The sequence below is a fragment of the Lynx canadensis genome, chromosome B3 (assembly GCF_007474595.2).
Source record: "Lynx canadensis isolate LIC74 chromosome B3, mLynCan4.pri.v2, whole genome shotgun sequence".
In the NCBI taxonomy this organism is placed as follows: Eukaryota; Metazoa; Chordata; class Mammalia; order Carnivora; family Felidae; genus Lynx; species Lynx canadensis.
The window spans coordinates 80,782,645-80,794,981 of record NC_044308.2 but is presented as its reverse complement, the minus strand read 5'-3'; the positions used below and the strand labels follow the sequence as shown (position 1 = coordinate 80,794,981).

Genomic DNA, 12,337 nt, shown 5'->3' with positions numbered 1-12,337 from the left:
TCTTCTAAAAGTCCTTTAATTCTAATTTAAGCTAACTGGTCAAAGTAATTCCTTTGGAAAACATGACTGGGAATTAATTCATTGCCTGTTTCCCTTTCTAAAAAAGCAAGGCTTAATTTCTTGGAAAATAACAGGGCTGTAAAAACAAGGACTTGTAGTTGGATTTCAGTTGGGTTCCCAAAGTTGTTGCTTTTCAGTTTTTTAATAATTAGTGTTTCATGATTCCATTCTTTTTTACTAAATATACAACCTAGTTTTTTCTAAGGTTTATGCAATCTCATCAGTCCTGATTTGCTTCATTTTTTATCTTTAGCTTCTCCTCTCATGGGTGCTCAGAGTTTCCCCAATTTGACGACTCCTGGTACCACATCAACAGTGACAATGTCAACATCCAGTGTGACTAGCAGCAGCAATGTAGCCACAGCAACAACAGTTTTATCAGTTGGTCAGTCCTTAAGTAATACTTTAACCACCAGTCTCACGTCAACCTCCAGTGAGAGTGACACAGGTCAGGAAGCAGAATATTCGTTATATGGTAAGTTATAGTTTAAAATATTTAGGTGTTTGTTTAGTGATGCTTTTACTATGTTTTCCTGCTGTTTTTTTTAAGTTTATTTTTTTATTTTGAGAGAGAGATAGAGTGTGGGAAGGGCCAAGAGGAAGGGAGAGAGAGAATCTCAAGCAGGCTTTACACTGTCAGCACACAGCCTGTTGTGGGGCTCGAACTCATGAACCATGAGATCATGACCTGAGCCAAAACCAAGAGTCAGACAACCAACTGAGCCACCCAGACGCCCCTCTGCTATGTTGTTTTAACTTTTGATTAGAAAGTAGTAATTGTCTCTTCTTAAAGATATGGCATCTTCATGTATGATGAAAAAACTCAGTGCTATAAGGGACTATTAAATTATCTGATTATAAGCAGGTATCTAGGAACTTCTGTGCTCTCCTTTTTTTTTGGTCCACTAACGAAGTTTTATTGGGAGAATCATAACAAAGATAGTTGACACCTTTATCAGAGAAGAATAGAAGTGTAATAGATTAAAAGGCTTTGTAAAGTGATATTCTTTGTACATTGTAATGTAAGAGGAAAAACACTCCCCCTGTGTGCCTCCTCTACTCTCAACACTTTCTGCTGCCACCGCTGATTACCAAATGTTTTCCCACATTGAGCAGTTTTCAGACACTATCTGGGGGGTCATACAGTTTAACTCAAGTTACTCACTTCTGGCACTATTAACTACCTGGAGATAGTGTCAGATCCCACAGGTAAAAGCCTCAGCCCCATAACATTATCTCCCCACCCTTTCAGACACTAATTGCAAGGCCAGGTTGTGCTAAAGACTGGCTATAAATTGGAGGCTCTTCTGGCCCTCTCCTCCTCTTCAATTAATTTGCTAGAGCAGCTCACGGGACTCAGGAAAGTATTTTATTTATTACAGGATTACCCCTTTTCTTATAAAAAGGATATAACTCAGGATCAGCCAGATGGAAGAGATGCATAGGGTGAGGTCAGGAAGGTCCCACGCACAGGCACATTTGTACTCTTGGTGTTTAGGGACACTACCAGCCTGGAAGCTCTCTGAGCCCCCTATTTTGGGTTTTGTTTGTTTGTTTGTTTGTTTTTTGAGGCTTCATGACTTAAGCACAGTGATTAAATTATTGGCCATTGGTGATTGAACTTTATACCTGGCTCTTCTGGTTTTCCCATAAAGGGATCATCTTTCCAGACAGCTCCTTTCACTTAGTACGTTGTAAAATTATTTTCATATTGTTTGATGGATTTCTCCAGTGTTTGAAGTGGCTGCCATATATTCCACTGTTAGACTATGCAATTGTTATTTAATAAATTCTCCATTTTGGACCTTTAAATCACACCCTTTCATTACCGTAAACATTGTTATGAATCCACATCTTGAACTGTATTTTTGTATATTTCCTTAAGATACATTTTTAAAAGAAGTAATTGCTGAATTGCCTTTCAAAAAGGTTGCACTTCCGTCATTATTGTTTTGGAATATCTTTTACCATACATACATACATACATACATACATACATACATTCTTGATGCCAGTGCCTGTTCTATTTAAAAATTAAATTTGAGGGGCGCCAGGGTGGCTCAGTCGGTTGGGCGTCCGACTTCGGCTCAGGTCATGATCTCGCGGTCCGTGAGTTCGAGCCCTGCGTCGGGCTCTGTGCTGACAGCTCGGAGCCTGGAGCCTGCTTCCAATTCTGTGTCTCCCTCTCTCTGGCCCTCCCCCACTCAGGCTTTGTCTCACTCTCTGTCTCAGAAATAAATAAACACTTAAAAATAAATAAATAAATAAATAAATAAATAAATAAATAAATAAATAAAATTTGGTAATTTCAAATAAAAGAACATTTATATGAAGATACAGTTTAAGTACTCTTTTATATAAATCTTTTTTTTTCAAATTTTTATTTAAGTTCTAGTTAGTTAACATGGAGTGTGTAAATCTTATTTTCATGTATGTTTGTTTTCCTCTGAATGTGTCCTCCCCTATTTCAAGCCAAGAATTGGATCTGATGTTCTCTGGTTTTAGGAAGATCATTACATTTCTCTGTATCTACCTTACTTATTAAATGTGTATATAGCAAAATTATGATGATGATTACACCAAAGTAATGTAAATTCATCGAATAAGCTATATTCTACTCTAGTTTTTCTCATGGCGCCCCTCTACCCCTCCCTACTCATTGGTTACATGTTAACTTCGTTGAAACTTTAATTCTTGATTATGTGAAACTTAAAAATGTTGTGGGTATGCTGGTGGTAAAGAATATTAAAAAAGTATTAGGGCTCCCATTTGCCTTTTGAAAATTAATGTTACATGATTATAAATTCCTTTTTTTACATTCCTAAAACTAGAAGATTTATCTTAAGGGTGCTGCTGTCAAGGATCAGAGTAACATTTGCCTTACAGAATAATTTTTATGTATGCAAACTTTTACCGTATTAGGTTTCGAGGAACATGATTCTGTGATATGGTCAAATCTATGAAATAAGGAGCTGTTTAAATAAGAAGATGAGTAAAAAAAAAAAAAGCCATTGGCTTCAGTGAATTATAACATGTGAGAGATGGAATTTCAGTCAGATTATGTTCCTTTGAAAATAAACCAAAAGTGTAATTGATTTTGTGTGTGTACTACCACATCACATTTATGAGGACCACTCCTAAATTGCAGGATGGTACCTTACATGGGTTAAGGGTAATATATTTCATCAAATTTAAGATGGCAATAATTATAATTATTTTATGTCACTAAGGAGAAAATGTTGACAATTCAGCTGAGACTTGCCATTGCTTGTAAGACACATTCTGACTCCAGAATATGAAAATGTTAAAAAAAATATGTGCCTTAGAAACTAATTGCTTATAGTATTGGGCCTCATTCTTCTACTAGCCTTCTAATAAAAGGTATTGAATTTCAGTCCTGTGTAATTATTAGACTTAAAAAATATGTATTTGGTTCAGAGGTTTGCAGATAGAAGATTCTACAAAGCAGTTATAAATTGTCTTCTGAATGTTCTTTTGGAATATAGAGTGTGTCTTTTTATCCATAGAAGTTTGTTTTTTCTTTTGTATCCAGTAAAAACTTCTGTTTTAGCCTCATTATTACTTTTTCTTTTCATTTCTTGTGAAGAACAGCTCATCAGCATCTTCATTATGTGGGACCATGTTTATCTGATACAGTCTTCATTGGGGGTTGGGGGGAATATAGATAATAGGAAAGATGGTACATATGTTACTCCATAGTAGATAGGTAGTGTCCTTAAGCAGTTATGAACATCCCAGGTCTCTCAGATTAACTTTATTCTGTCTTTTCCTTCCTACAGTCTTTTACAGTTCCTATTTATTGATTGATTATTATTTTTTAATGTTTATTTTTGAGAGAGACAGAGTGTGAGCGGGGAAGGGGCAGATAAAGAGGGAGACACACAACTTGAAGCAGGCTCCAGGCTCTGAGCTATCAGCACAGAGCCTGACATGGGGCTTGAACTCACAGATGGTGAGATCATGACCTGAGCCAGAGTTGGACACTTAACCGACTGTACTGCCCAGGCACCCCAGTTCCTATTTATATATTCATTTGTTTGTTTTTTAAATGTCTCTCTCCCCTATAAGTTCCATGGGGGCTCGGACCAGGTCTGTTTTGTTCACAACTATGTATATCTGGTGCCTATCACGGTTCTTAGAACAGAGTAGGTACTCAATAGAGATATTTCTTGAGAGTGAATGACTCCAAAGTGTTCTCTTTGCACCATGTTGTGCTTCCTGTGACTTATAAAGAGAATGGTGATAGGATTCTTATTTTTAAACCTAGCCCGTACTGCTGACCTTTTTTTATATTATGATTTTGTAGACTTGGATTTAGTTTATGGTCAAACTTTATCCTGTTGTTTTCTGCCATGCTTGTGACCAGTATTACTCATTTTGTCTTCGTGGTGGTTGGTAGAAGGGTGGCATTGCTAAATGTGGTCTTTATACTTGTCTGTCTTGAATTTTACTTTTGTTTTGTAAACCAATATGCAAAGTTACCTTATCATGCTTTGTTAATTGTGTTGACAGTAAGGTTGTTGGTTTTCTTTTCCAGATTTCCTGGATAGCTGCCGTGCCAGTACTCTATTAGCTGAGCTAGATGATGATGAAGACTTGCCTGAGCCAGATGAGGAAGATGATGAGAATGAAGATGACAATCAGGAGGACCAAGAATACGAGGAGGTTATGGTAGAGAGAGTGTCTCCCATTCTCTTAACTAATATAAGATGTTAATAATTGGAATGAAGAGAGGAAAAGCAAAGTCCTGGTTAAACTGTGAAGCAAGGAAATAATGGCATGAGTATGAAAAACGTGGTTAATTAAGAAAAGCACTTTTAATCTGAGCATTTCTCCCTTAAAAGAAAATATATCGGTTATACAGTAAAACCTTGGTTTACAAGCATAACTCCTTGCAGAAACATGCTTGTAATCCAAAGCACTTGCATATCAAAGTGAATTTCCCCATAAGAAATAATGGAAATTCAGATGATTTGTTCCACAACCCAGAAATATTCGTATAAAAAATGATTACAATACTGTAATGTAATACAGAATAATAAAGAAAATACAAAATAAGAAGGAAGATAAATTAACCTGCACTTACCTTTGAAAACCTTCGTGGCTGTTGTGAGGGAGACAAGGGAGAGGAGGGTTATGCAGGATGACTTTCACTGTCACTAACGGAACTAACGGAATCACTGCTGTTGGCTCGATGGAATCTTTTTCTTTTTGTGCATCTTTAACGAGGAAACTATCCAATGACACATGCTTTTGCCTCCTTTTGAGGATTTCACAAAATGTAACATTGCATTGTTGTTAAACAGATTCATTGCTCACATTGCTATAGCCTTATTCGGGTGGTGCTTTTCTACACAATTTTGCAATTTCCCACATTTTACACATTTCCCTAATCTCACTGAGATGAGGGATTTCTCTGCCTTTCTCTCCTTCTCATCTGTAGACCAGATGCAGACGTAAACTTCTTATGAAATCTTGCAGTTTCGGCCACTCGCTTACCTCGTTTGTACTTCTTGATGATTTCCTTCTTAATTTTGACTGTAATCATCTCCTTACTACCTTTCTTTTCAACCTTTTTCTGCAGGGGGGCCATGGTATGCACTTGCATGGATGTTGACTACAGTATAGTATTAATAAACTCTTGTCATATACTCTATTTAATGTAACCGGCAATAAGGCAGCCGAGGAAAGGGTCTATATCTGCAGGCAGCCTGACCTAGAATGAAGCAAAGCATTCCTAAGCTTATGCTTGTATGGAAAAGCAAAGTACTGTCCATAGGTGCTTTGAAGTGACAACAAATACACTAGTGCCAGTTGTGGGTACTTTCCAACATTCTAAAAAATCACATTTCTGCCAAACACCGCGACCTGAGACCAAGCATCCGAGCATGGGAGATGATCATCTCCAATCCACAGTGAGAGAGAAGAACCATTGACTCAGTTGTGATCATGTGACATTTGGCATCATGTACTAGTCATATGGCAAGACATTGCTTGTTTAGCAAGTTAAAATTTATTAGAAATGTTGTCTTGCAGAACACTGGCAGAACAAATTACTTGCAATCCAAGGTTTTACAGTATTTGGAAAATACTACAATGTCACATGCTGATGTTTTGACTGATTTAAAAGTGTAAAGAACTGCACTAATCCTAAACAATATAATTTTCATGGTTCTTCCACAATAATTATATTTTAGTACGTAGTGTATTGCAGGCAGTATCTGTGTATTATTTTCATCAGTCCTTACATCTACGAGGTAGAGCATAGAAAAAACAAAAGCATGTCCTAATTAGTTAGGTTAAGTACAAAAATGGGAACCCAAACTTAGAAAGTTTGATCTAGACTCTTAATATCTAACCACTATGATTGTCTTCAAACTGAACTTTTGCCTGCAAATACCCTTTATTATAACTTGTATATTTTTTATTTCTCTTTATAAAATTTTAGTAGATTTTTAAAAATTTCATAAAGTTGGGTTTTAATGGGGTGAAAAACTCTCAAATGCTTTTAGTATATATTACTTAAAAACAGATTACAGTAGCATATTTCTTGTGAAGGTTAGTATACAATGTAAGTTGAATATAAAGCATTCAATTTTCTGAAGATGGCTAATGAATATGAAGTGTTTTAAAGATAGTTTTGATAATAGGGGCTGATAGTTTGAGGTTAAGTCTGAATGGGGATATATATAGGTGTTAAATAATTAGACATGTCTGTTCACATTTTCTTATTTCAGATTCTGAGACGTCCATCCCTACAGCGTCGAGCTGGCTCCCGCTCTGATGTAACACACCATGCTGTCACCTCGCAGCTGCCACAAGTCCCTGCTGGAGCAGGGAGCCGACCTATTGGGGAGCAGGTAATATCTTAATGGTTATCTTCCCTTCAGTGTATTTTTCTTCCTTTCAGAGCAAGGCATCAACCAAAATGTCTAGAAAAATATATGGAGATTGGGGTGGGGGTTAAGAAGCTAGCTACCAGATAGAATTAGCAAAAAGAAATTTCCCTTACTGCTTGGGTTCTGTTTTCTAAATAGAGTCCATGGTTGCTCTGGCATAATGCATAAAGGAGTTTCTTGTTTGAAAACCCTTCATCTTGACCCTTGGGTAGCAGTGAACATATATTAAAATGATTAACTGTTATAATCTAAGATTTATAGTTTTCAGTAGTAGAGATAATGTTAGTCTATTAGCTAAACATTTATTGATCATTAGTTAAGTCCTAGGCACTGTTTTCAATACTTTAAGTGTATTAACTAATTAAAACCTTTTAACAACTTTTTGAGGGTTCTTATTAGTCTTGATTTTCAGATGAAGTGATTGGTAAAGGTCAAACATAGAAGTTTTGGATCTAGGACTAAAACCCAAACGTTCTGGCTACAGAGCTATCAAGTATACCTTTGATTGTTCTAAAAGTTAATTTTAATTAAGTATTCAGAACATGAGGGGCTATGTGTGTCTCTCTAAGTACATACATAATTGTTACTTTTTACATCAGACATTTGCAACATCTATAATTCATTGAACTCTTTTTTTGTTGATAGTAATAGTGAAGGGGAGGAGAAAATGTTCCTTCAAAACTTGCATTAGGGAAATTTTCAAACATTCTAAAAGTAGAATAGTGCATGGAATCCCACTAACACATCATCTGATTCTAGTGGTTACTAGCACTTTATCAAACGTGTTTGATTTATCTGTCCCGTCATTATTTAAAGCAACTTCCTAGCATTATATTTTGTATATAATTCAGTATGTAATAAAGTTTTCATTTTTTAAAAAGCAACTTATTTAAAAATAATAAGTTCACAGATTCACAGGAAATTGCAAAGATACTAGGGCAGTCTTGTGCCCTTTGCCCAATTTCTTCCAGTGGTTACATCGTACCTAATTAGAGTATAATATCAAAATCAGGAAATTGATATTGGTGCAATGTATGTATGTGGTTCTTTGTCATTTTATCATGTGTAGTTCTATGTAACCACCACTAAAGCAACTTACTTTTTGGTAAGCTTAAATCATTAAGAAATGTATGTGCCTATACATGTTTATATTGGCTCATTGTGTGTTTAAGAAATACAGCTAAATAAGGAAGTGTAATGCCTATAGAGAAGTATTTATTATACACCTTATTTTAAAGATAGCACATTGGGGCACCTGGGTGGCTCAGGCGATTAAACATCTGGCTCTTTGATTTCAGTTCAGGTAATCTCAGGGTTCGTGAGTTTGAGCCCCATGTTGGCTCTGTGCTGACAGCTGGAGCCTGCTTGGGATTCTCTCTCTCCCTCTCTGACTGCCCCTCCCCTGCTCACTTGCACACACACTCTCTCTCCCTAAATAAATAAATCAACTTAAAAAAAGAAATAGATAGCACATCACTTTTGTAATAATGAAAAGTTTTATCTTGTTTGTCTGTATGTGGAATTTTATTTTAATAGGAAGAAGAAGAGTATGAAACTAAAGGAGGACGTCGGAGAACATGGGATGATGATTATGTGCTTAAGCGGCAGTTTTCTGCTTTGGTTCCTGCTTTTGATCCTAGACCTGGTCGGACTAATGTCCAACAAACAACTGATCTAGAGATTCCGCCCCCAGGTACTGTGTATTTTAGTTTTTGTGATTGAAATTTAATAGATACCAAAGAAGGTAGTTATATCTAATCAGGAAGGTAAGTGGCTATTTATATGTGCAGGTTGATAAGTAAAAGTTTTCAGGAAAAAAACTGTATATCAGCCACAAGTCCTTAAAAATGAGATTATTTTTAAAGGAGCAAATAACAGTATATTTAAAGCACTGTGTTTTGTATTTGTGTAATTTTTAAAGGAAGACTCATTTAAAGGTGGATTGTTTGTATCCTGTAATCCACTAGATCTGAACTGCTATGAATTATTCCTGTTCAGATTTTATTTTGAAAAGTTGTATGGGGCGCTTCAGTTGATTAAGCATCTGACTTTAGCTCAGGTCATGATCTTGTGGTTTGGGCTTTGTTTGCACTGACCCTTTGGAGCTTGCTTGGGATTCTCTCTCTCTCCCTTTGTCTCTGCTCCTCCTCTGCTCTATTTCTCTTTAAAGCAAAAAAGAAAAAGAAAAAGAAAAAGAAATGTTGTATAGTGGTTTCATTTATGGTTTCTGGAGTTATTCATCCTGGTAACTCTCTCTCTTACAAGTCTATTTTGGTTGTGGTAGGCATACTTATGATCCCCCAAAGGCATGTGGGTCCTAACCTCCAGAATATATGAATAGGTAATGTTAACCTGACAAAAGTAACTTTGCAGATGAGATAGGAGAATTATCCTGGATTATCTGGGTAGGTCCAGTGTAATGACTAGGGTCCACATAAGAGGAATACAGGAAGGTCTGAGACAGAGAAAGAGATTAGACAACAGGAAGCTGAGATGAGAGTGATGAGGGGCCATGAACTATGGAATATGGGCAGCCTCTAGATGCTAGGAAAGGGAAAGAAACAGATTCTTTCTTGGAGCTTCCAAAAAGGAACAAAGCCTTGCCAACCCATTTTAGATTTCTGACTTCTAGAACTAGTTGTTTCAAACCACCTGTTGATGGTAATTGTCACAACAACAATAGGAAGCTAATATACTGAGCATATCATCAGTGTAAGCCTGAATCTTCTCACCTTTTACGTGTAGAAAATAATAGTTTCTGTTTGACAAGGTAGTTAAAAGATTTAAATGAGGCAAAACATATAAGGTTATTAGCATGACAGTTGGTGTGTGCTTCAATAAACGTCAGTATTGTACTCAGTATATTATCCTTAAGGAAGACTTAAATGTTGATTAAGTATAGAATGTATTCTTTACATGATAGAAGGATACCTGTGTTAAATATGGAAGTAAGTATGCTTCGTAGTATAATGCTTTATGGTGAGGATGTGTATAGACTGAATCAAGATATTCCAAGATCCCTTCAAAAAAGAAAAACCTATGCTAGGGAATATAAATTCCTACAATATAAATTTCTACAAATTTTCTGTAGAGCTCTTTGGCAATATATTTCATATTGTTACTACTAAAAGTCTATACCAAAGAAATACTGGCTCTGTACCCAGATTTATATATACTGATGACTATAGAAGTATTATTTATATTGTCAGAAAATTAGAAATGACCTTTATTATGTATAATAACAGGGATATGGTTCAGTTAAGGTATAATGGTATGAATGCCATGCAATGAATAAAGTAATACTTTAAAAGACTCTATCATGATATGAGGAAAAAATTCCTGAACTAATAAAAAAAAGATTGCACCACCAAATACACTGTGAACCTGTATGTGGGTGTGGGTGTTTACCTCACAATCCACTCATTGAACATGAGCAGGTCATTGACCAGAGTATGTGGTTTTCTCAGTAGGTGGTTTTTTTCTCTATGTAGAATTATGAATAATTTTAGTTTTCTCATTTATAAGAATAAAATGTTTCTGAAATCACACAGTTAGCATGTGTTTTCTTTTTTTTTTAATTTAAATGAAATTTATTTTTAATATTATTTTTTTTAATTTACATCCAAATTAGTTAGCATATAGTGCAACAATAATTTCAGGAATATATTCCTTAATGCCCCTTACACATTTAGCCCATACCCCCTCCCACAACCCCTCCAGCAACCCTCTGTTTTTTCTCCATATTTAAGAGTCTCTTATGTTTTGTTCCCCTTCTTGTTTTTATATTATTTTTGCTTCCCTTCCCTTATGTTCATCTGTTCTGTGTCTTAAAGTCCTCATACGAGTGAAGTCATAGGATATTTTTCTTTCTCTGACTAATTTCACTTAGCATAATACCCTCTAGTTCCATCCATGTAATTGCAAATGACAAGATTTCATACTTTCTTTTTGATTGCCGAGTAATACTCCATTGTATATATATACCACATCTTTATCCATTCATCCATCGATGACATTTGGGCTCTTTCCATACTTTGGCTGTTGTTGATAGTGGCATGTGTTTTCTTGTAATAATGAGAGATCCCTATCATATGCATAAATGCAGCTTTAGTGCCATCTTTAAGTAACCTAGGTTGATTGTTTTCATTTCTAAAAAACGAAAATGTTGATGCCAGGAGAGTCCTAAGTAGTTGTTGTCTTTAGCTAATAAATGGCAGAAGAGTTTAGATACCATGTAGCTTTGTCTCCCAGTGCAGTGTTCTTTCTGGACTGTTTGTTTTAGTGTAATTTTTTTGATGTCTTATTTTTAGGAACACCTCATTCAGAGCTCTTAGAAGAAGTTGAATGTACTCCATCACCTCGATTAGCCCTCACTTTGAAAGTAACAGGTCTTGGAACAACTCGTGAAGTTGAATTACCACTCACTAATTTCAGATCAACTATTTTTTACTATGTACAAAAATTGCTTCAGTTGTCCTGTAATGGCAATGTGAAATCAGATAAACTTAGGCGTATTTGGGAGCCAACATACACGTAAGAGATTTTCACGTAATGTTTTAAGTAAATATTTTCATGGTACATGAGCCAAGAAGCATTGTAGTTCTGTATTTTTTCCTGTAGAAACAAAATGGTTCTTGTTCTCTTGGTTTACAGCAGCAGACAAGAGTGTTTCTGACACATGATGTAAAATGGTTTAAGGTTTCAACTGGTTTAATTAGAAATAAACTAGACTAATATTTTATGTAATAATTGTTGAACTCTTTGGGATTGTGTATGAAGTACTAAATATTTTCTATTTGTTATTTGTTTTGGGGTTTGCAAGTTTAAATCTACCTCTCTGTTCATTCATTCGTTGAACAAGTAATGAATAATGAACTTGGGCACATTTAATATTTTGGTGCCTCATTTTATTAATCTGTAAAATGAGAGTAGCTATGAGGAATCAATGAATTAATATACATAAAGTGTTTTCAATATTGTCTGGGTGCTCAGTATTCCCTATAATAATTATTTATATAATAATATAGTTTAATATAATTTAATAATACTTAACAGTCATCCTTATGTAAACTTATTTTTCTGATGTTTTGTTAACATCATTGATAATTTTATATAATGTCTAATAAAGTGATGTAGATCCTTTTGAGAGAGTACACAAGGCTGTCAGGGTATTTCCCCCACCCTGTTCAATTTTTACTAAAGTTTCAAATTTGATCTTCACTGCCTGTGTGAATGTAAGTGCTCCTGGTCCATGTTATTCCTATCCTATTTTTCTATCTTGACCCAGAAGCAAACCATTTCTCATCTCTTTTTATTTTTACAACAGTATATGAAAGTTATAACATGACATAATGTAT

General features: G+C 35.4%; 1 protein-coding gene across 6 annotated transcripts in view; it reads left to right on the top strand.

Annotated features, from left to right (window-relative positions):
* HECTD1 (HECT domain E3 ubiquitin protein ligase 1) overlaps positions 1–12,337 on the top strand; it is a 92,623-nt gene that overhangs the window by 65,405 nt on the left and 14,881 nt on the right. For 5 of the 6 annotated variants that reach the window (XM_030318875.2, XM_030318881.2, XM_030318878.2 and 2 more), the window contains 5 exons: positions 314–535; positions 4,619–4,752; positions 6,819–6,941; positions 8,517–8,673; positions 11,291–11,513. In XM_030318875.2, coding sequence (XP_030174735.1) covers positions 314–535; positions 4,619–4,752; positions 6,819–6,941; positions 8,517–8,673; positions 11,291–11,513 — 859 coding nt within the window. The remainder of the gene's footprint in view (positions 1–313; positions 536–4,618; positions 4,753–6,818; positions 6,942–8,516; positions 8,674–11,290; positions 11,514–12,337) is intronic. The other variant, XM_030318877.2, reaches the window with a different exon arrangement.